Genomic DNA, 25,846 nt, shown 5'->3' with positions numbered 1-25,846 from the left:
ACAGAAACTCCAGAACTATCAGAGGTGGCTGTAACTTAGATCAGCTGCACACTGGAGGAAGGGCATAAAAAAGAAACACATCCTTCTCCCCCATTTCAAACACTGACTTTTGGGAGAATGAGCAATCCTGCTGATCACTAGCAGCACTGTGAGCTCTTCCTTCTCCAAGAAGTTTCACTGAAAATGTTCTCCAGCTAAAGCAGTATTAAGAATTAAAAACTCAAAATTAAAACTCATTTACTTTTTTTTTTAACCCTTCAGAATAGTCATTTGTGGTTTACAATATGGACTTCCAGGAATTGTACCCAAAACAGAATATCTGACTTAAGAAAAAACAGCTCTCTGCCTTTAATTGAGACATTACAGAAGTTGGATATTCAGAAATCTGCAATCCTTGTTATTTCTGTACAAGGTAGAGAAATCACCTTACTGCATACTATTAGAGATCAAAATGTGTTTTACTACATCAGTTTCTGCAATGCTCTATTAATAATAACATATGGCTAAATTTATTTAGAAAAAAACCCAAACCACCCTACCCTTTGTGATCTTTTAACACCTCTACTTTTAGATGACCAAGCTGTAATGCATGAAAAAGCCAATTTCTGAAAAATCAGTTTAAAAGATATTTCAAGTTAGACATCCAAAAAACAGGTAGACATATATAAAACTCTTGGTCAAATTATTTCTTTAGACTTCAAAGAGTTAAGTTATGAATGTTTTTAGGGATGAAAAAAGAATCTATCAAGTTTGATTGATAAAAGTGTAGCTTTTAACTAAGACTGAAAAAACTGAAGACTGGCAACATTTTTTCCAGAATAATATGCTTCCTCTGCTTTTTTTCAGCACGGTGCACATAAATCAAAGAAATGTTAAAGAGGCCCATACATCACAAGGTGGCATTTCCAAACTATTTACAAAATTTGTAATAGTCAAGAGGATGGAAAAATATAGAAGTGTGACCAGCAAAGTTAGTGAAAGAAAAAAGAAAGGCAGTTCTACCATCCCAGCAGGGTTAATTAAGGTTGGAAACAACAATTGATTTTATAATTTAAAAATACTAAACCAAACCAATCCTGACAGTGCAGAGTTACAAAAAGGAAACATGACAGTGCATCAACCAAAACAGAGAGAAGGTGGAATGGAGCAACGTTTGTTCCACAATTAAGCACACAGTTCTGAAAGTAGCTAAAGCAAAGGCTCTCAGAAGGCCTGAAGGACAAACAAAAGCAGGCTTGATTTTGTAGCTGCCCAGACAGCCCCAAAACCACCAGTAACTCCAGTGCTCAGCTGCGCATCCATCAAATTTTCATGCCCAAATATCCAAGCATACAATAGACTTGTACAGATGAGGTTTTCCTCAACTTGTACAGATGAGAACTTCATCTTCTCTTCAGAAAGAAAATACATGGATTATGGAAAGTTTATCTGTCCATCTGGTGAAGATGTCACACTCTGACTAGAGAGTGCAAAAAGCACAGAGATGTTTTACAACCGAATCCAAAGCTTGCTGTAGTCGGAACTAGTGTAAAAGCCATATGCTTTGCAAAAACACCTCTTTTGCTACACATTTTTTTTACCACAGCACAAAGAGTAACAGCTCAAAAGCTGCTGTAATCTTTATTTCTGAAAATAGATCCCATATTCTTCCTCTCATCTGCCATGCTCGGGTAAGCAAACCCATCAGAAACCAGAAAAACAAGGAAATACTACACTGTGCAAGGAAAGCTAAAAGAGACACATTCCATTGCAGAAGTTACCCACGTTTTACAAGTGAAGTGGCAGCTCAGAGAGCACAGGACCAGAACAGGATGATGGCCAAACAGAAGGGTTTGGTGGAACAGTGCATAAAGAGGTTTTACAGTTTCCTCTGTCAGTGTTGAAGACTTGCAGTAGGAATACTTCAGATGAAGCTGGGGGACCTCAGAACTATCTTTAGGAGTAAAACAAATGGAACACACTTCATATTATTTTCATGGGAACTTTAATATTATAATTAACTCAATTACACCACAAGATTAATAGCATGTAAAATGCTCCCAGTCATTCATTACAGGTCTAATTAAAGCTCTTTTGGTGCTGAGCCAGCAAGAAATGTGAAACTACTTGCTAACTAATCAACCATATATAAGTACATATGATATTATCTATATCATGCTGTTTGTTTCATGGTCACAATTCAGTGAAGTGGGTTTGGGTTTTTTTTTGAATTACAACAACAAAGAACCCACAAGAAGCATAGACAGCAAGAAAAATGGACAAGATGCCACTTCAGAGGCTTCAACACCTGCAACAGCATATTAGCTCATTGGAGCTACCCAACTTAGCTCTAGTTTTGCTGCAACAGTTAAGGGCTTCTACAATAGCAGATGCCTTTCCTCCCACACATCAATTAATTTGCAAATGCACTCAGGTTGTAGAAATAATGAAGTGCTGAATGCTTTTCTATTGACAAGTTTTGCTGTCAGGAGGTGGATGCTGTAGGCGAGGTGCTAAAATGCGCTGCTGCTATCTGCATGCCAAAGGAAAGACATGCCACATGAAACTTGGTCGACAGCTAACAGGGCACATCAATTATTTTATTTACCCCTCTCTCACTGGAACTAAAAAGAAGAAATCCTCTCCAGAAGCTTTCTATTGTATTTATCTAGGTGTTTATAACACACTGGTTACGATGAGATCTGAGCTTTTGTGCTGACCCAAGAAACACTTCGTTTGAGAGAAGAAAAGTAGTGTGTTCATGTATAGTTATGTATGGTAAAAAAGCTATACTCAATTTGTTAGAGTTACAAACAACGAATTCAGTAACTAGGAAATGCTTGAATTCATATTGCCTATGCAATCTAAATCAGTCTGCTTGTGCTAAGAATTCAGACTGATTACGTGCTTCTTTCAAAAGGACCTCAGATTACCAGTCTGGAGGATAGCATGGATGAGGCAGTTATTCAGCACCCATTTCCATGCACAGAATGTTATTTACAGCATTTCACACAATGCCCACACTTATCTTTTCAGATGTCTCCTATGATATTTTCCTGCTTTATCTTGCTTCTTTACAAATACTGTTAAATTTACCTTCACAGTGCTTATTCCACTCGGGCTGGGTATGGATCTGAGGAACCTCAGATTTTAAGAACACTAAATGCTTTTACTACTTGCTATATTTGTAGTAGACTTCCCACAGATAACTTCAGTCAGGTGCTCAGCAAGTCTTTGAAGCAGCTAGAAAAGGATTTAAGCCAGGTCATGGCATGATCTGAATCTCTACTCCCAGTTCTCTCTCTTGAAATAAAGGATGAGTCAGTAGCAGCCCACCATTGCCTTCTGTCTTGGTCAGCCACTAATTGGAAGTAAAATGCATATTGCCAGCTATTCTCTGGAAATATATTTAAAGCTGAGATTCTGAACTTTTAAGTTGAATTCTACACTCTGGAGGACAGCATGTTCTCCTGGATACAGACCCTTCCCATCTGAGTACTCAAATTAGAAGGCACATGGTGAGCACAGAAGAGAAAAAAGTTATATTATGGTGAAGAGCCTGGATGATTGGTACTGATCCTTTTCACAAGCTTCCTAGAAAATATTAAGTCAATCTAAAAGAACCTCTGTGAATATTTAGTCTTGCCTCTTACCCAAATCACGTTACTTTTGTGTTTATAATTTAGCAAATGTACTTAAAAACAGAACGTGTACATGCCCACTTTTCAAGTCTTCCAAGGAAAGAAAGTCCCAAACTATTCCTGCTCAATTTTTCCAGTGCCTAGTTTCCTTCAGGATTTAAGCCATGCTGTAGGCTGAATTTGTTAAATTTCTATTTTCAATTACTGAACTCTGTCTTTGCTTGCTATAATAAAGCACCCTCTTATCCACTTTTTCTTCCTCAATAAAAATATTGGTACAAAGCAAGCGAGTCATCCCTTATCTTTTATGAGTGAAATTGAACTTGTTTGATCATACAGAAGGAGCACAGGAACCCAAATGCTTTTGATCAGTCCTCATGTCTCTCAACTAGAAACCCCCAAATTAATAGGCAAATGGTAACTAAGTAGTTTTACAATTAAAACTATGCTTAAAAACCATTTTCAAGTGTTAATAACTGAAAACGTTATTAGTAGAGGTACTAACAGGTAAGGAAATATCCTGTTAAAAATAGATCATTTTCTGCTTTTTAAAATCTGTGATTTTCAGATTGACCTTGTCCCTTTTAAATTTTTATAGCATCTTCAGTTCCAATTTGAGATTTTCAGATGGGGTAGGCAAGCCTTCTTATGTTCTATATTAAATGCAAGACACCTTCTTGGCCTGATCTGCAATATTAATAATATAACAGTACCAATTGCAGGAGCAGCAATGTAGCATCAACACGCACATGAAGAGAAATTTAACCATGTATCATGGAAATCTTTAATATATCACAGGGAAAAAAGCAGGTCTGCGACAGATCAACCAGTTTTAGATTTCCTCTTTTGCCATACAAACACACGACCTTGTCATGCTTCACAAGGTAACACCAATGTAGCTGATGCAACAAAACATATGCTTCTCTTTACTGGACTTGAAAAAGGAATAGAGGGAACAGAGTTTGATACTCGGGGCCAAACCCAGGTTCCTGAAGACTAGACTTGCAGCTGTCACTGTAAGTGGCATAAAACATCCCCACCCACACAAGCCCTACAGTAGTCCTATCACTAAATGCCACAACAGGATTGGAAAAATACTGTTTGGAGATGATAAACACTTCAGATTCCCTATTTAGCTAGGAATCTGCACTGACGTTATCAGAAGAGTTTTAAGATTTTGAGGCTGCACCACTGTTAAGTTGCTGTGGGACACAGTTAAAGCCACAGGAAAACCTAAATGATTAATTTTTTATGGATTTCAAAGGAGACTGACATACATTTGACTTTCCATGCATCAGCTGTCTTGCTGGCATTCTTCAATAACCCAATAATCTCCTAAATGTCTACCACCTAACCCACAGTTATTTCAGCTCCATATCCAACTCTGGACATACCTTGTTTCTGTACATTGATAATCACCAAGAAAATCTTAACAGATCAAAAAACCAGCAGTTCATCAGTACACCCAGTTTCAGGCACCAAGTGAACAGACACTCTTCCCACTGCTTTGTGGACTTCATTAATAATGAAGTAAAAACTGCAGGCATCCATCTCTTACTTCAGGTGGACATCATAACAAAAATAAATAGAAAATTAATGTGGCTGGCCACAGTGACATATCTGGCACATTTACTGGAAGGTAAATTAAGAGCACTAATGACCACAGTGCTACAAGTGACATAGTAATACTGGATTGGAATATAAAATTCTTCCATACTGCTTCACCTGACAAAGATTTGTTTCTTCCCTTAAACTGTAAGACAAACTTCTGTGATTGTTTCAACTATTTCACCCTTCTCTTCTGAAGGCTATGAGCTTACAATGGATGGATCAGCCAGAACAAATACTGGCCTTTTTTTCTGAAGCATCCTAGTCTCTTGAAAAAGCTGAGGAGACTCTGAGGGGGTCCTCCTTCCCTGCACCTTTATCACCCAGCTCACAGCTCTACAGAAAGGAGCCCACAGCAAGTGGCAGAATGCCCCATGGCACCACACACCGTGGCAGAGGCTGCCCACCACCGAGCCCGCGAGCCTGACAGGGAGCAGCAGCTCACCAGGCTTCAGGTGCCTCAGAGACCCAAAGCCTTCAGCTAGATCTGAGCTCTCTTAACACTGCATCTGAAATACAAAGAGGGAAAAGTGTTTTTCTCGCAGTTCAATTCATTATATGGTATATTATTATAACTACTCCTCTAGACCAAGATGGGAAAGTCCAAAGTCCAGCTGACTTAGTTTCTCACACAGTTTCTCCACTGCACCAAAATTTCAGTACCACCCTATTATGAACTTGTATCTACCTCATTTTATCAACAGCTTCCCATAAAATCACAATGCATTCAATATACATGGTCTGTCACCCTCCAAAACGTTATCAGTCCTGAACAACCACAAAATGCTGTAACCTGTATTCTTACTTTTCTCCCCTCAAAACCCAAAGCAACCCCTTCTCCTCCAACAGTTTTAAGCTGCCCAGAAGCAAACACCTTACAGAGCTAAGCATGCCATGGTTCCCATCACTGCAGCTACAGCGGGTGCAGAACATCAAAGAACTATTGGAAGGGACTAGCTTAGCCTGAGCACTAAATTGAGAAAGTAAAAACATACTAAACATTTAAAGGCAAAAAAAATCCACCTTGCATCTATTAGGTCTTAAAGATAGACATGGAAATTACATTTTAAAACTACACAATTATTATAATTAGGCTTCAAAATAGACACAAGCTGATAAATTCAGCATTAAGTTTTCCAGAAGTATCCCTAACTTTTCAGCAGTGCACGTACTTCCACAGCTGAAGAAGCTCTTGCTGTAGGAGATCATAGCACCAGCAAGCTGACGAACCAGCACACATTTAAGGAAACTGGGGCGGTGGGGGAGCAAGATATTGCTTTTCACAAGCCTTCATTTTTTAACTTGTTTCTACCACTTCTCCAGCTACAAAATCTTTTGTAAATGAGGACACTATCTACCTACCTCCGGAAGCTTATCAAGCCAGTAATTCAGCAACATGAATGACCAACAATTCACTCAACTATAGTTTTGCCGGAAGCATTAAAAAAAAAAGAGCAAGGAAAACTTATAAATGATGCTGAAGACTTGCTGCTGGCACACCAAACAAACAGGAACAATTGAAAGCCACAGAGCAGTTTGTAATTTATACTATGGAGCCTAATGCTTGGACAGTAAGGAAAACAGATGGCTCTGCAATATGGAGATGGCTCCACGAAAAGCAATCAGCACAGGGATGCTGCAATAACGTAGCAGCAATAGTTTGCCTGGTTGTTGCAAGAGCAACAGCACACTGAATTGCATCTTTTCAAGGTATACAACAAAAGCAAACAAAGTAAAACAAAATAGAACTTATTACAGTTAGTTTATATGCCTTGATAAAGTGTGATCCAGTGTAGAGGTTTTTAGGACAGTCCTGCATAGTTCTGTGCACATAAAGGAGACTAATTCATGCAGCACCAGCAGTGCTGCTCCTCCTGTCCCGTCCCCCTCCCAGTAATTCTGCATCACACCCAGCAGCTATGAACGTCAGCTATTTAGTTCTACTTTTAGCTCTGCTTTAAATAAAAGTGTGCTGAGTGCAAGCTGCATAATGACTGCTCAAAACCATGGAGATGGCACAGACTGCAATTGGGCAGCATTACCAAGCTGTGGAGGGCTTTATTTTTATTTTTTATTTTTTTCTTTCAGGCAGATTTACTTAATTTGTGGAACAAACCCAAAATTTGCCAAGGGTATTTTCCAACTACATGCTGGAGCAGACAAGCAGCTGGCTGGTTTCAAGTGGAAGGCCTCTTTCAGACCTTGAGGACACCCTCCAAGGCAATGAACTCCCAGTGCACATGGACACAAACACTTGAAGAACAGGTAAAGGACTTCTTGACAAATGCATAAGGAGCTCAAACTGTTTTCTTTAAGTGTTACACTTCAAGGCCATCATGACTAAGCAATGAGTCATGCCAGCACTTTTAATATTCTCAAAATCTAACCTGCAGTTTCTCAGAAAGACCAAATTACAAACTCTTTGACCACAGAGACTTCTTAAAACATACATACATGCTCTCTAGGGAATCAGAGCATGGATGAAAGCCTAGGTTTAAAGCCAAGCATAAGATTCTTCCTCTGCAGCTCTCCCACAATAAACCAGGCTGCTCAGAAGGGCAAGGCCAGCAGCTGGAGTTAACAGAGGAAGTATCTTGCCCTGCACACCATGACAGGTGATGCTATTCAGCTACAGATTATGATCATATATTCTCTGTTTTAGCAAAAAGACTACTTAAATTAAAAAAAAAAATTAAAACAAGTGTTTTACTTCAGAAAATGTCTATTATTTTTGTTAATTCAAAACTTACTGACACAATTGCTGATGCCAGTATAAGGCAGTGGAAACCAAAGGCCTCAGCATGCAGTTTTAAAATATGGTTTAGAGCCAGGGAACTTTCACTAAAGCATCAGCTCCCAATGGCTCTGTGAAATGCTTCCCACATCCAAGCTTTGCATGGTTCAGGAATCTGTCTGAAGCAATCTCCAGGTATTGTTTACTCGTGAACATTACCTGTCAGTGCTTCCTGAAACTCAAATGTTTCCCTATAAGGCTGCAACAGCTTCTGGAATGCACATTCCAACACAAATTCTGTTAAAGATGAGAAACTGAAATTCATTGTGAGTAAATACACCAACACATACATGTTGTTGTAGATGACAACAGGACAACTGGAGTTTAAAAAAAAAAGGCAGAATAACTTGGTCTGAATCATTCCCAAAGTGCAGGGGTATTGCACTGTCTGAACACTGAGGAAGGTGTAAGCTCAGCAGTGCTATGAAAGGAGTCAGCATTAAAACACAACTGCACTTGTGTTTAGTTTGTAAGAGACAGGAAAGCACAAGTTTACTATCCCTCCCAGGGAGCAACAAAGTGCTACTGTTCTTTAAAATAATAATCAAGTCAGAAATCACAGCAAGTTCTTTTGAAGGAAGATGCTTTCAAAACACATTTCTCTTCTTCTGGACTTCATTCAGCCCAGTAGATGGTATAAGAGGAATGGGAGCAGAACCTGCATGGACATTCTGTGACTGACAGTATTTTGCCTGCTGTGACTGCTGCTCCTGGTGCTGCTCTTCTCAAGGAAGTTGTTAAGACAGACAAACTATCTACTTTGCTTAAATACTCTAGATAATAAAGGGATTTTTCTACTGCTTTTCTAATGGGTATTTTACATTGGCAAGGAGTGGATTCTACATTAAACTGGTTTCATTCAAAACAGCAATCTGCCACAATTATCAAACTGGAGAAAGGAGGGATGCTAGAGCTCTGTGAGTTGAAGGGAAAACACGAGGAGAAAATGGCATAAAGCTCACAGACACTAATCATCCTACTGACAGGTTTTATTACCTAGCACACTTCCACACAAGCATTGTTTTATAACCTGACAATTCCCTGTAGCCTGGCAACTTCATGCACATATCATGTACTCTTGTTTTTAATCTCTCTGAAGTCCCTGAAAAAATGTCTAACCTACTGCTCAGGATGACATGCAATTGCACACAGGAAAAGAAAATCACATTTCCAGTACCCTACATGCACCACTTCTGCTCTTCAGCAAATTCCCTCTTTCCATTAGTACCTTTTTAATAAGGACAGACATCATCAAGGGATACAAAATGATAAATAAAATAAATTTGAGCAACTTGCAAGAAAAATAAAACAAATCAGTCAGTCAAGGCACTATTTGATTACATCAGGCACTGGGAATATACACAAAGGATTTGCTGCTACTCTGATTTGATCAGACAAGCCTCTGAAAACTTCACCTAGTCCATTATTTATTTAAAAAAACATTCATTCCATATTTACCATAAGTGTAGCAAACATGAGACATTAGTTTTCCAGATTTCATATTGTGGCTGACAAAGCAAAATGTGTACTGAAATTAGAAGGCCATCAGAGCAAGAATCTCTGAAAAAGGCCACCTTAAATAAATGCACAATAAATGTGTCCTCAGTCCACTCAAGCAAAGTCTTCTACCACTGCTCTATGCCAGTGTCTATTTTAAAAGCAGGTCATGAATGCTTACAGAAAAGCCACAGACCCTTGATTTCTATACATCTGGGAATTACTACATTTTGCAAGTTTGCACATATGAAAATGCACTAAGGACAGTACTCTGAGTTAATTTAAACTTCCTGGAGCTCTACTACAAATAACCTTTGTAGAACAGTTAACATTCCCTACAACATTTTTGGGGAGAAAGTGACTCTTCAAAGGAGGCATCTTTCTGCATACAGCTAATGCAACAAAGCCCTCACTATGGCACAACCATCGTCAAATAAGCATTTACTAGTCACACAAAATCATGAAGTTACTTTGAAATTTGTTTGAAGATTAGCTGAGAGCATTTATAATGCAGTATTCTCTGATTCAGGAACAGCTCCCATGCCACTGAAGTCTATTCTATTTTAAACACTTCTCCTCTGATGCTCTATGCAAGATCCACACAGAAGGACAGCAGGTTTATCAGCACAGGAGAAGAGTGAAACAAAGTCAAATTAATATAGCAATAACATTGTTCCTGAGGGAAAAATCTTGAAGAATAACATGTTTTGGTTTCTCACATTAAATCATCTTTTTTACCATTAAACCCTTTTTAATTTCAGGAGTCCTTTTGCTTTGTTGAAGGGAAAATGAAGTATCTGAGCAGGTGAATGTTCCACATCCCTGCTGCTTTTAGCTCATGCAACCTGGTATGGTAAAGCAGAAATCTCATTTGGGTTCTGGCAAAAAAAAATTAGCAAGAAATTTATTCAGCTCTGTATGCAGACATGCTTCCATATTTACAATGCATAATATCCAAAGCTGCTTGGTCTCTATGGACATCTGTGTAATTCCAAGCTGCCACATAAAACACTACTAATGAGATGTTCTTTTCACTCCCCACAATCAAACGTCTCCATCATTATGAGGGTTATGCTGATTCTCTCCCCTGTATGTGCTGCACTTGGAACAGACAATCTCACCCCTTGGATGCATCAGTTCTAGCAACTGAATGGATCATCTAACAAGACAGCCTGACTGCAGTTTTCCTCACAGCCTTCCTCTGGAAAGGGGATTTCTACTGGACTCCTCCTCCTCTCTGCTTCAGGTCTTCCAGAGGGAAGGCATTGGCTTGGAGGAAGTACAGATAACCAGCAAGCACATTGACTCGTGCCCTTTATGTATTGATGCTCTAGATGAGTAAATTAAGATGTACAGGGGAAAAGCAAAGAGCACCAGAAACAGGGATGTGACCCAGAAACACACAGTAGCAATTTTCTATCTTCTTCAATCTTCCTGAAATGTGATTACAGTTGACCTTTAAATCTAGTAGATCAACCAATCAATTGTGCTGGAACAACCCTGCGTATGTGATCTAAGAGCACACCCATAGGTAAAAAACTTCCAATGGCCTGCCATAGCCATTTTATTTTGCTGTAAAAGTTACTGAGATTTGCCTCAATTGATTTTACTTGCAAGAAAAACACAACATCAAAACTGCAGCATCAGCAGACACTAAAGGTCTTTGCTTCTCGCAGGATGAATGCAATATCAATAGTTATTAGGATGTATTCATACAAGGTACACAAGAGGGATGGAAAGAAGATGCCAGTAATCTCACTTAATCCTAACTCAACCTCAAGTCAGGTTCTTCAGACTGTGGGAAAAGAAAAAAAATGCAAAGAAAAGTATAAACACTCTCAAGTATTTGCCAGGCAAAACGTTGAATTTGGAACTGAAAACATATTTAACAGCTCTTTAAGTAGCAAAGCTTTCACGTAATGTTACATGCTAGTTTTATTTCAGTTGTTAAATTGTGCTTTAACAAAATAACCTAAAGGAGGTTCATGGTGTTATTTGTCCATAGTGGGCTCAGAATTGAGATCAGCAACCTGTAGTGACCCTGCCCATACAGCAGCATCTCCCTCCCATTTCTCAGAGCACTCGTTCTGTAGCACAGTCTTGATTTTATAGATAGGAAAACAAAGACATGTGTAATTAAGTGACCTGTGAAACCTCATCCAGCAAGCTAAGGACAGAGGGAAGAAGAGGATGTACAACTCCAGAGTCCCTCCAGTCCCATTCTAAACTTGGCAATGCTGCCAGTCCTGAAAGCTTCACCCTCCCCATCAGGTGGTGTTTGACGTGCCCACACGCAGTATTCTCAGACACTGGTGTTCACACAGTCAACCCCATGGCAAGTTCATTCATGCAGAAAGCCACTGACATCCCTCCATTACTACTTGTCCAAAGGAACCAGGAAAAGTGGGAATGAAAGGTTAGCTTTTTCTTTATTGGGCACAAGAGAGCTTACAGCCCTGTGATCTACAAAATTTCTACAAACAGCTTTGGAAGAGGCACCAAACAGTGCAGCCAACCCTCCCCTCAATAAAAAAAAAAAAAGATGGCAGTGAGGGAACTGAAAATGCTACACTGAAAATTCTGAAAATACAAGATTTGACTCCAGAGTAAAACTGAACCATAAGGCAAGCCAGAGAACTTGTGAAGTCTGAGTGCAGAGACAACTGCAGATAAAACTCTAAATAGAAGCCAACTGAAAACATATGGGTAGGGCAGGGAACATTAGAATTAAAGTCTAACTAATGGTAAAACACACAGTGATGTTTTTTCTTAAAAGTCAAGTAGGTAGAGAAACGTATATCCAAGCTCACTGAGAGATCACCTTAGGGGGAGGAGGAAACTATTATCCTTTTAATTGCAGCTTACTTGACACAAAAAGTGACATTTTCTCTGAATGAAGAATTCTTTTAACATAAAGAAAAGCCAACTTCTGAAATGAGATAGAACCCAGTAACACTGCAGCCTTTGAGAATGTCATGATTTCCATCAAAAAACTGTTTTGCAGAGATCAGGAACAGCTGTTTCAAACTGAATTAGACCAAAACTGGAAACAAGCTGTCAAGACCCAAAAAAATATATTTTATACATAAAAGACTGTATTTGATTCAGCTGTTTTATCGTGGTGGTCAGCCAAAAGAGAGAAATAAAGTAACATTCTGAGATTCCAGACGTTGTTGCAAAGACTCTCTCATCTTTAACACTCTTTATGTAGATTTATTCCTTTGAGCATTTGGAACAGGAAAAATGTCAAACAGCTCATATCACAGATTCTTGAATATTTTCAAACCATGGGCAGCTTAAGACAGTTTAAAGACACCTGAAGACTCTTTCTGCTCTAGTCCACATTCTCTGCACCTTCTGCAGCACAACGTAACAGGATGTTGCAATAAGGAAAATATACTCAATAGCTGTTGACATGAAAAGACAAATAATTCACTTTAACCCCCCACTTGTAACAGTTCAAGTGTACAGCTCCTTTCTGTGCAGGCTGGCAGATCCTAGGAGGCTTTCAGTGCACATTTTCAATATCAATTTCCACAGCAATTGCCGTTTCATACAGTGAGAAGTAAATACATCTATTTTAGAACATACTGGAAAATGTCCCATCTATATGTAATTCCTTTATGTCTAATGGCCCATGCAGTATACAGAGCACCTCTCATACTATACCACTGCCAGCTACAGAAGCTTAGAGAATCCAAATACACCCAAATTAATCAAGACTGGTGCTGACTTTGAATAGAACTATTTGTTCCAAAGCACAAGTCTGAACATCAAAGACCCCTGTGATTTTATTACATGCTGTAAGATGTAGCCATTATACTCTGCTTTCCAAATCTAAAGTAATCTTGAAGATGTCCTTAGTGTTTCAACACGGTCATTACTTTTCATTATAATGATATACACTAATTCTACCCAATAAGTATACTAGTTATTCCTGTCAGCTTGTCACTGTATGTGCTTTTGAAGAAGAGTTATCTGGGAACAAGTCAATTCAGGAGCATATTAAAAAATGCACATTCCAAGAAATATATGTTTCACTCAGACAGCAGGCAAGTGTGTCTACACTACAGTCATGTGCCAGTTCACCATTCAGCTTTTTCCTGTGGTCTAGCTTTAGGCATTTAACTTGAGCACTTAAGTTCTCAGCAAACTCAGTGGAGCTCTACAGCATGATTGAATGCTTCACACTAAGCCAAGAGCCTTACAAAAGGGCACAACAAGGTAACTGCAGCTTAGGATACATAAACTTCTGATCTTCCTGTGAAAAGATCAAAAACGTGAAAGACTAGCACCTGGTAGAATCAATCAGCTTTCATTAAATCATCTTTTATTAGTTCAGAGGACATATTTTTCTAGACATACTGTAACTGAACAAATGTCAGTAATATATTTTATTCGTATTTTTTGTTTCTTGTGCAAGTGGAAGCCTGACATTCAGGCATTTAAAATTAGATGAAGTGAATTGCTATACATGTTTGGACTAATCTTGTATTGGCAGAGAAAGTGCTACGATCTACTGATAAGCCATCTTTATCTCCAGAACTTCAGGATTTTACAGCTCTATTAGATATGAATGCTAACACATACCAAGATGTACCACCAACAAATGGAGTTAGAGGTGAAGCACCTCCGAGTGCAGTGTTCATATTCTCATCTCTATTCTCCTATCAACTCCCAAACCTGCCCAGCTGTGGCACTACTCAAAACTTTTAGGAGAGTTAAGATGCTTCTGCAACTACTGAACAAGCCTGACAGTCAGCCAGAAAGTTACACAGGCTGCAATTCTTAGTACCACAATAGAATATTGTTTTTTCCCCATTTCTACTCCCAGCTGTAGTAGACAGATGAATATTATTATAGAGATAAGAGTGGAAGAAAAAAAAAAAACAAAAACAGGCTCATTTCATAAGTAGCATTTTACAACATAAGTCTTGGTTAGGAGAGTTAAGATGCTTCTGCAACTACTAAGCAAGCCTGACAGTCAGCCAGAAAGTTACACAGGCTGCAATTCTTAGTACCACAATAGAATATTGTTTTTTCCCCATTTCTACTCCCAGCTGTAGTAGACGGATGAATATTATTATAGAGGTAAGAGTGGAAGAAAAAAAAACAAAACCAGGCTCATTTCATAAGTAGCATTTTCCAACAGAAGTCTTGGTTGGTTTTCTATAGAAGCAGGTCATCATTCATCAGAGCTCATGCAAAAAGCAGAACAGCAGATTCAAGTGTCCCTAAAAGCTGAGTTAGAGATCCAGCCAGACCTGAAACAAAGTTCACCTGCAAACCCAAACCCTGTCAGAAGAATGTAAAATGACCACACCTACTGCACAAAGTGTGGACTTCCTCAATGGCTTGCTTAATGTTAGTAGTGAAATCTTATAAGTTTGGGGAAAACAGACAACTTGCTTCAAATTATCAAGCAGTTTTACTATATTATCAGGAATATTTTGAAATTATCAAACTCACTCTGACAGGTGGTTTGAGATCAACTGCACATTTTTTTCAACACACCTCTACCTCCATTAAAACCAGAAACCAGGCACAGGTATAAGAAGTAAGAGCACTGATGTCATGGTCTAATTTCATATTCACATTCTCAGCATCAAAGCCACAAAACACCACTCCTGCAAAGCTTTCTTCTTTCCTCCCAGGAAACTAAAAATCAGTATATGTTGATCCCAAGAGGCAAGAGATTTCAAGAATCACCACAGACCTTCTGAGTTACAGGCCTTCAACATCAGAAGCTGAGTGTTAACTGCTGCTGAACATAAAGCTGCTGCCACATTTCTGACAAACGTGCATTTCGATTAAGCAGTAGCCAAGCCAGTGGCCTGAACTGCACTTCTGATCACATACAGCTCCTTACAAAGACTAATTTCCATTTTATTAGCTTTTAGGCAACTTCTGTTTTTTTTTCTAGCCCAGTTATCAAAACAATCTGATTAAGATACAGTGGAAAAGAATTGAGTATATGCCATTCAGACAAACAAATCACCGTGAACTGAGGGAGCCAACTTTAGTAACTCCAGAAAAAGATGAGATATAAGCACACTTCTGCATTTAAAAAAAAACAACAAATAACAGTCAAACAAAAAGATCTGACAACAACAATAGCAGAGAGCAACAGGGTGACATAATGAAATTTTCCATTTTATTTGATTTCCTTTAGAAGCTCTAAAAAACCACCAATCTTTTCCATATAAAGAATATCAATGGGATGCTTATCACCTGCATCAGTTATTTGTGTTAGTGCGCATAGTCCTTGAATGCCCTTCATATGAAGGTCCCCAAATACTTTCCAAACATCTTTAACTTGCCTCAAAGAAAGTGAGACATAACTTTGAGTCTCTGAAGACATCCTCTATGCTTTCAGAGTGGCCACCATCCACTAGGTAAGTCAGCGTGAGCCACGGAGAGCTGAGACAACTGGCAAGCATGAGATTCAAAGGAATGCCAAGTTTCTTAAAATGCTCGTTCTGCATCCTACATATTCTTCAGTTAATCCCTACACAACATGGATTTCCAGTTATACTCTGTTGTATTTCTCAACTTCTAGAAGTAAAGCCTTTTCTTTCCATCTAATGTTTGTAACATGACTTCACCATCCCCATACCACATTTTGGTGCCTGCACGTGGCTCACTTCAACTCAAAGTCTGTTATTAACACAAAGCAAGGCAGCATTAAGCACTTAGGTTTGATGACCACATTATACAGCCCAGAAAGGGAAAGTGATTGCTGACGTACAAATTACATAATTGAGCCATCCAGCAGGAACTCCATGGAGTGTTCTTGCTAAGTTAAGAAAAACACCAGTTAGGAGAGGAAGAACCAGGAGTAGGCAGAAGTGTTTTGGTTAAAATAGAGCAACATCAATCATTTCCATCCTGAAATAGGCTAACAGCTAGAACATTAATACTTATCAAGGAAACAAGGAAAAAAAAGCCCACTCATTAGCAAATAAAGGTGTTGCAAAGCATTAAGTAATTCCCACCAGCTGACAAGGGTCTGTGATTTATAAGTGTGTATTGCTATATCACTTCCCATAATGAGGAAAAGTGAGACTGGTACTGCTTACAGCATTATTTTGATTAGAGCCTTGAAAAATACTGTTGAATAACAACAAGCACCAGGCACAACAGAAAAACACCATATCGTACTCTCGGGCCACTTCAGATTTGAAACAAGACATTCTACAAACCCAGTAAGAAAGGCAAATTCAGTCTGGACACATATAACCTTATTTCACAATAGCATCCTAGTGTGAATTCTGCTCCAACTCTGGGAAGATCATAGATATAAAATATTCAAACTACTTAAACAAGCCAGACTCAAAGGCTAATTACTTCTTTTTTTTTTTTTTTAAGGCAACAAGTTACTCATCATCACTCTTTTCTTTCTGAAGTAACAAACTAACCCCAGACTACTAAAATATCAAAGAAATTAAGCTAACCTGCATACTGGGATAGGTGCCAAATTTTCACCTGCCATAGTAACTTGCCTGTAGAGCAAAGAAAAAAAGAAACTGGGAGTTTTCATTTCCTTTTGTTCAATTATTAGGTGTCAAAACCACTTTTACAGTTATACATGCTAACCATAAAACAGCTAAGATAGCCCAGGGTTGGACTTTTGTTCAAAATCAGCACAGGAATCAAAGGCAAAGAAGCACAAAAGCCCAAGAGCTGAAGATTCCAGGGACTCCCAGCTGAGGAGGGAAGACAAATCCTCTGAAAGGAGATAGCCATAAATAAAGAATAAAACCCATCTGACAGACAGCAGCCGACGACTGCTACTTTTTCTGCTCTTCTTTTTTTTCCACTTCTACTTTTACTGCTGCTATCATTATTAGTGGCCCTGTTTTCATTATGGTTTTTACTATTTTCAATATTTTTTCCCCCCCCTCTCTCTCTATTCACTTTCTATTTTTAACTATCATTACATGACTCAGAGACCCTCAGATAAATTGTCCCACCCTCTTCCTCCTCCAGTAAACTAGATGTAGATCAATGTGATTCCTGTCTCCACCCCCTTAAATTTTGGCACAAGCAGGTATTTTTTTTCCCCTCTTCACAGCTTTTCTAGTGCTTTTCCCTCCCCATGACTCAGAGACCCTCAGATAAATTGTCCCACCTTCTTCCTCCTCCAGTAAACTAGATGTAGATCATTGTGATTCCTGTCTCCACCCCCTTAGATTTTGGCACAAGCAGGTATTTTTTTCCCCTCATCACAGCTTTTCTAGTGCTTTACCCTCCCCACCTCTGTAATATCAGGGTTAATTTGCACACTACCTGAATTTGCCACCCCTGCCATTGCTGGCTACTAAAATCAACCCTGCCATAATAAATGTCAATATTCTCCAGGCAGACAACTGAGCAATAATTAATAACTACAGCAGCTGGAAGCAAAGAGGTAACCACCTGTTTCCTAGTCATATTAAAAAAAAAAAGAACATTAATGCAATTCTGAAGAGCAAGGGCATTCCACCAAAACTTTTGCCTAAAATTGCACAAAATCAAAAGCCCATAAAGGGCATTTTTCCAGACTGCCAGGCAAACAACATTAGTCATCATATTTGGCATCTACAAAACATTTCTGTCCAAAGAACCCAATGCACTTGAACACATCTAGACCAGAAACCCTCCCAAGAAGTAGGTTAAGTATTATTATCCTATTTTAGCCATAAGAAAAATGAGGCACAGAAAAAATAATGAATCCTGCTCAAGGTTACAACAAAAATTAACAAGAAAAGCAAGAATAGAATCCAACTGGCCGAGCTCCTATTTTGTGTCCTGTGTACAAGAGAACACCAGTTCCCATATCACTCATTTCTCCAGTGACAGAACAGGTTTATCTGCACAGGGAAGGAGTCCACAGCCTACCAGTAATCCCCAAGAACCTTCCCACTCTGGCTCCCTCTATGAAGCACTGATTCTGCTCTTACAAATCAGATTAAAAAATGCTCTCCAGTCTAACAGAGATACCCTTGTAGAGACTCGTTGCTCTGCTTCAATTCAAATCTTATTTTTTCATTTGTTCCCTCTGTGAGCAAACCAAAGGATTTTGGCCACTTCAGACCTTTTCTAGAAGTAACTTCTTTGGAGCTCCTGTTCACTGAGAACAGGATTGATGTTCCAGTATTTCAAGCTGCACCACTAACCTTCCCACTCTTACCCCAGCAAGCACAGGTGATCTTCAGTACAACCAGAAGCACTGGGCAAGGAGGTGATGCAGTTCTCAATGCTACAGGTCTGCTCCTGATACTACACTACACCTGAAACTGTCTCCCAGGTTGGGTGGATGATATCTCAGCAGAATTAACTGGATTTCCATGCAGCAGCCTGTCACAATATTATAACACCACATTTTTGTAGAAAGAGGGTACTGAAAGGACAAAATCTTGGTCATCTGCCTGAACTTCCAAAGAACTGCCAACACCATAATTCAATTACATTGCCCATGCTACTGTAAAACTACATTACAGTCAAAATGTTTCAGTGCATCCAAAATTTAAAATTAATGTTCCTTGGAATGAACACTTCATTTTACAATCAAGATGAACAACAACAACAAAAAATTACTTCGACGGTGTTCCTCTACTATTATGGTTAACATTTAATGTCATTTATTGTCATTAAACTCAATATTTGTGTCTAATCAATACGAAGCTACCAAGGGCAGTCATAACAAGTCTGGATTTTCTCTACAGGCTCTATTGATTTCTTTTTTTGAGACCTACAACAAACACAATTTAAACAAATAATTTATCAGTGAACACATCAAAATAATTTAATAAACAAAACCTATATATTCCTTTTCTCTTATGTCATGTGACAGAAAATCATTTTAACTCATTAATGGTAATCTCAACAGTTCGATCTTAAATTTATGTAAGAACAAGAGGAAGCTATGAAGTAACAAATTTAAATCCAAATATATTTTGTGTATGTCAACAAACAGACCAACAGTGACTTTCTTTTTAGTTTATTTGCCAGTGTATTACTTTTAAATAAATTCACGACAACTCCTGTCCAGCTTTGTTTGCTCGGAATATTTACACACCAATACTGTAAAAAGTTTATGCAAGTTGCCTTAATCTTTTATTTTTATAACCTTTTTAAACAACACCATCACCACTCACATATACCTATGCTTATAGGTTCAAAGCACAGAAGTGTTGCAACTGGAGTAAAGCAAATGAACACTGCAACAGAGTACACAACACTTAAGTGGATTGAAAACTGAGGAAAAAGCCAGATAATGCTATTTTAATTTTAAGTCTACAATTGTTCTAAATTTCCCCCACTTTTACTGCTGTTAGAAATATTATCTGTAAGTCTGAAAAACTCTTTATTGCAAAGAAAAAAAGAAAAAGAAGAGATGACTTATAGCAGATATTACTTTCACACAGGCAAGTGAGCTCTGCCCATGCTGCTAGCACTCAGTAACTGGGGAAAGATGAGTTTGCTGCTACCCAACAAACTCAATGACTCTCATGTCTGGTAGCAAGAGTAATTCTATAGCAGTGGTCTGGTGGTTGCTGCATTTTGCATTTACCCTTAAATAAACAAAAGCAAATAAAAAACCTCTACCAGTGATTAAAGCTCAGATACTGGGCCTGAACTACTTGACAGGACCCCATTACAAGAGGGGAAAGTAGCCCTATAAAAGCATTTGCCTTGCTCAGTGGACATAAAACACTCCATATATTTTCTGTTCTACTGCAGTCAGTGGAAACACCTTAACAGACAGTGCCTGGGGCATGCACAGGGCGAGACTACACAAATTCTTTGCCAAGGGCAAAGAGGACGAACAACTACAGGCAACAAATAACCTCACTAAAGCAGCAGATGGGAAACAAAAGTTTATACCACTCAACGACTGAGTTCAAACTCAGAGATTCCAAAAACCTGCACCTACTCTGTCTGATCTAACTACAGTAATGCTGGCAGGCAACCACACCACAGTGAGCTTTATAGAGCATTTTATATATGGATCAGTATATTAAATTGGTTTAATCACATCATCACAAGTTTTCCCCAAAAAAAAACCCCAAACCCCTTCATCATCACTCAAGTATTAAGAACAAAAAACCAAACAGCTAACATGTACATAACTATTAAACCCAGAATCCAAGTACAATTACTAACAGAGACAGTCCACATGAAAAACCTCTACTGATTTCTACAAACTTCCTAACTTACCAGTAACACTTTATCTGTATTATCCACAAAGAATGATAGCTCATTTTTATCTTATCTAATATCATATCTTCATTATTACATTAAAAGGGCACATATGGATCCTTCTGGGAAACAGCACTTCAATGGTAATCAAGAAAACATCTTTTCTTCCATAAAATTCATAATTAAGTAAAATTGAAGGGGGGGAGGGGGTGAAGATTTCTCAAGCAGACCTAAATCCTGTTCCATGGCCAGAAAACACCTACATCTACCCCAGAGTCAGAGTAACTGACTTGTATGATTTGATATGCTAAAGCAAAGAAGAAAAACCATTGAGCTCTTGCTTGCAGCTTGCCTGCAGTGAAAACCCAAAACTTCCTGTGTTTTTCAGCTACACCTTGCTAGCTTTGTTAAACACCTGGAAAAGTTCCTTTACAGCTGCATGTGTATGTAATTAATGCATTTGACAAGCTGTTGTGTTCCCAAACAGCTGCTTCCATTATACAGACAACTTTACCATCTGCAAAACTATTGGGTAAACTACAGCAAGCAAATATCAGGATAGCAGGTGCTAATAAATAACAAGCACTGCCAAGATAACACTTCTATAAGGGAACTTTTAAAATCTTCCCATTGTACTTTTCTGTACCCCTGGAGCAGGCAAACTTCAGACTCAGAAAGAAAGGAACTAGTGTCGTGATTCACAGAAGCAGTAAAATAAGGTTGCAGGAAAATATCTCTGAAATCACAATTGAATGCAAACCTAAATAACTAAATCTGTACCTAAAAGTGAGTCTTCTCCCAACACATAACTAGCCACAGCTACAAGAATTAATTGTAGTAAATAAAACAAGTTGGAAAGTGTCAGATAAGTCTAATTTCCTATATTAACACTCTCATGTGAAGACAGGAATTTCCTATTTATACCTTAGAGTATTATCTTCACTACACTTCACAACCAGCACTGCTACCTTGCAGCAAAAGATTCATCCATGCATCCAAGAACAGATCAAAACTGGGCACTTGCACTAAAGAAAACTGCAAATATAAAGAAATAACTGTTCAGGCATCCAATACCTTGTCAAGCACAAGGCACAATGTTTAATACAGCCTCAGCTGAAATTTAAGAAAATAGAACTAAAACTTTAACTTTTTTTTGGCAAAACTGTATGCACAAGTAAAAGTCATCCACATAAATATGATCCACCTCCAGATTTGCAAAATTGCTTCAGTTTTAGGTACACTCACACACTAAAAAAAACCACACACCACCAATTTGGGAGTACTATGCTTTAAAGAGTTTCCTGTGGTTTATGGTATTTACAAGGTTACAATCACTACATTCCCCAAAAACTGGCTGAGAATATAATTTCCAAAGCAGAAGTACTGATATAAGTATAGCAACTAAAAATCTCAGCTTTTAAAACAGTCTGTTCTATAGGATAGTTCCTAAAATTCTCGGGGGTTTTTTTGGCATTTTTTTTTAAAGAATTAACCTTTCACACCTCTAATTGGTCTTTAAATAAAAAATAATGCAGCAAAGCTTTCAAAGAAAAAAATAATACTATGTATAATGCTTTGATATACTCAGCAATAGTCTGCTTCTCATGAGATAGCCCAGTTATTACCAACCTTACTTGTTATTATTCTAGAAGCTGCTACTATCAGCCACCTCATGTTTTAAAAATAAACATCAAAACATGCAACACAAAGTCTGCGTACTCATTTTTCCCTGTATTTCACAAATGTCCTTTTAGAATTGCACCACAGCCCCAAAACTCTGCTCCATCCATCCTCCCCTGGCAGCCATGTGGCTATTCATGCCACCAGTAATGAATGAACAATCTGAGAGAGGAAAATGCCCTTATCTCAGCTCATCAAAAATACAACCAAGCAAGCCACCAAGGGGTCACAAATTAAAAATTAAATGCAGACAGACATAAAGTGTATTGACATCACCACATCTAAAGGCTCCCTTTGAAGCAACAGAAAACACCAGACACACATAATAAGAACAAAAGGCGACCAACAGATGTAATGAAGGAATACTTATTCAGTGAAGAATTAAGCAGCAACATACACGAGCATCAAGAGGGTCTTTGCTGCTAATGATAACTCTGGTAGCTGACACAGACAACATGTTTGCTGTTAGAGACAACCTACTCATGCCTGCTGGTTACTGCAGACCCTAGAAAGGATGCTGGTAAAGTTCAGAAGAACCATCAGGTAGAAAATAGCTATTTAAATACAACTTGAACAGTATATTTCATTTTAGCTATACAACAGAAGTCAAAACAGAGAGCAAATAACTTTTTAAAAAAATCTGGTTTTCTCCTGGAACATTTAACTTTGTATATGAGTGTGCAGGATACTAAACCTCTCTGCTTTCTGAAATCAGAATCCAGTATTAGAAAAAAAAAAATGCTCTTCAAAGCTCCCTAACACTAACAAAAAACTCCATTAGAACATCTCTGTCAAAGCTATGTGATTATCAACTGAGTTTACTCTGAACAATCTAAAGAAGTCATTAAATCACTGAAGATTTAACTGCATTACAAGTTTAGAAGTTTTCAGGTATAAATGGCTTTTTTTTTAGCAAATTAATATTTTTTTCTTCAGTGCCAAGACTACTAACAGCAAGAAATACAAGCAAACATGAAACATTTTCTCAACTAATGAATCTCTTCTTAAAAATCATTCTTGTCCCCCATTTTCCAACTATCCCAAATTTTATCAGAGCTGAATCCTACTGATTTTAGAAGGCATTAACACACATTGGTATCCTGAAACATAACTGTACAAATGTTACTGTTGTATTTGTACAAATATTACTGCAGTGTAAATTTGAATAGCAGATTGGTTGACCCAACATACAAGAATCGGCCTACGAAGTATTTGTGCAGTCTGAAAGTCTTCCTTGCTCATGTATTGTACTAAATAATTTAAAGTGGAACTGTTTCTTTTAGTGCCCTGAATATTTTCAGTTCTACTACTCCTGCTTACTCCAGCTGTCTTGTGTGAGGTTGTTAAAAGCCACAACTTTGCAATATATGATTAGTAATAATTCCTGTAACAGGACTTTATCTTTTACATGTTGTTACTGCTTACTAGCATTTCAGTGTCTTGTGTGAGGTTGTTAAAAGCCACGACTGCAATATATGATTAGTAATAATTACTGTAACAGGACTTTATCTTTTACATGATGTTACTGCTTACTAGCATTTCAAGCATTTTTAAGAAAGCTTTTACATGCTTATTTAAATATTTCTATAAAAAGTTATAAGCACGCTCAAAAAATTCAGGATGGGAACAGGCAACCTGAAATATAACGGTGCCAAGACTGGTGATAATTGCAATAATGCAAATTTTACTTATGTAATCAAATCAGATGTGAGGAAAGGAGTATTGTAGATCCATAAGTACACTACAGTCACAGAGAAGGAAACTTATCTATCCAATTTCTGCCTCTAAATATATTCAGAGTTTATATACAGGTTTATTAAACTGAATTATGCTCATGAGAACAAAATTTCTTTCAACAAAAATTGTTGAGAGCCACCACCTCCTTAGAAAAACAGGGACATGCCTCAGTATAGCAGAAAAGTCTCCTCTGAATTAAAACACCATTTTAACCCTTGAAAGTATATTTAGGTACACACTATGCCCCTCAACTTCATAAAAGCCTCAGCAATTCTGGCAGTCTCAAACACTCTGAAGTCTACTGGATCACAAAGCAAACATTCAGTAGGAATGCCCAACCCAGTTACACCAGTGTGCTCTCTTACCTTATTGGACCATTTGTAGGCCTGAAGAAGTTGGCTGTAAAGAGGGGTTTTGTCCTGAACAGGATCTAGGCTCAGCAGCCCACTGTTGTGCAGAGGGTGGTTCTCAGATGGTTTACCAACTAAGTTGCTCAGACGCTCCAGCTCACTGAAAGAAAGCAGAAAGGCATTTTGGAAATGAGATCTGCAGGTACAGCTTTTTAGGAGAGAAAGTAGAAGCCAAGAGTCTTTGTAAGACAAGCTGAAAAGAGTTAAACCATGGCAGGTTCTGTCCACAAGCACTTCCAGAACCCAGGGCATCTTCTAAGCAATGCATACACTCAAATTACAAAATTCTGACTTTAGCAAGACTAGAAGTATTTTTTTCTAACCAAAGGCAGGCAGATGCCTCATCATTTCACTAAAGAACAGGAAATTTACGTTGTCCTTGTATAAATACACAGAGGAATGGGCATTTGTCCTAAGCCTGGAGATGGTCCTGCACAGGTTATGATGACTCTAAGGCAAGTATATGCATTCCAACTTCTTGTGGCAAGGATACTCAACTGAGTATAATAAGCACCATTTTTCCATGAAAAAAATCTCACTGAAGTGATCTATCATTGCTTCATATCTCACTTATCAAACACTACATTTAATAATAACAAAAGTTACACCATTTTAAAACTTGCATTAATCAACTGTAGAAGGAGGAGTGGCTACTTTGCACAGATATAAAATGCAGTTTCTCAAGTGACATGACAGATCAGGTGCCTCTCCTTTTGACTTCTGAACATTCCATCCTTCTTTGAACTTCAAAACTCCCACTAGATTACAAGCCAGATTCGGACACTTCAAAGGGTGACGTCTGAAAATCTCTGTAAGGAAAAGAAATTCAAGTACCTCTATTGGCATTTATTTTCACAACCTTCATTAAATGCAAACGATCAAGGAACTGATAGTTCCATGCTTTACTATCACTAAATTCTCCTTTATTAATCATAATTTCTTGGTTTCCATGGGCTACACTCTAAGACTCTGGTGCTGTGAGCACTCATGAATGTGCTTAATGTTTCTTGACAAAAGCATACAATAAAATAGATGTGAATAGGCATAATAACTAAAGATTTGTTGAACAGAGCTCCCTGTCAATACTCTCACAACGTGAGCCATGATAACATTAACTTCAAAACACCTTCAAGTATTCCCCTGCTACTTGAAATCACAACCTTCATTAAATGCAAACGATCAAGGAACTGATAGTTCCATGCTTTACTATCACTAAATTCTCCTTTATTAATCATAATTTCTTGGTTTCCATGGGCTACACTCTAAGACTCTGGTGCTGTGAGCACTCATGAATGTGCTTAATGTTTCTTGACAAA

General features: G+C 38.2%; 1 protein-coding gene across 1 annotated transcript in view; it reads right to left on the bottom strand.

The window, feature by feature from the left end:
• The window catches only part of MED27 (mediator complex subunit 27), a gene marked incomplete at its 5' end in the record, with an annotated part of 88,092 nt that extends 63,462 nt beyond the window's left edge, over positions 1-24,630 (bottom strand). The window contains one exon of the mRNA XM_008944766.1: positions 24,486-24,630. Coding sequence (XP_008943014.1) covers positions 24,486-24,630 — 145 coding nt within the window. The remainder of the gene's footprint in view (positions 1-24,485) is intronic.
• Between the last annotated feature and the right edge of the window lie 1,216 nt (positions 24,631-25,846).

This window comes from Merops nubicus, unplaced genomic scaffold, assembly GCF_000691845.1.
Source record: "Merops nubicus isolate BGI_N331 unplaced genomic scaffold, ASM69184v1 scaffold12527, whole genome shotgun sequence".
NCBI classification, from domain to species: Eukaryota; Metazoa; Chordata; class Aves; order Coraciiformes; family Meropidae; genus Merops; species Merops nubicus.
The sequence above is the reverse complement of the archived record's forward strand: the minus strand, read 5'-3'. Positions and strand labels throughout refer to the sequence as shown.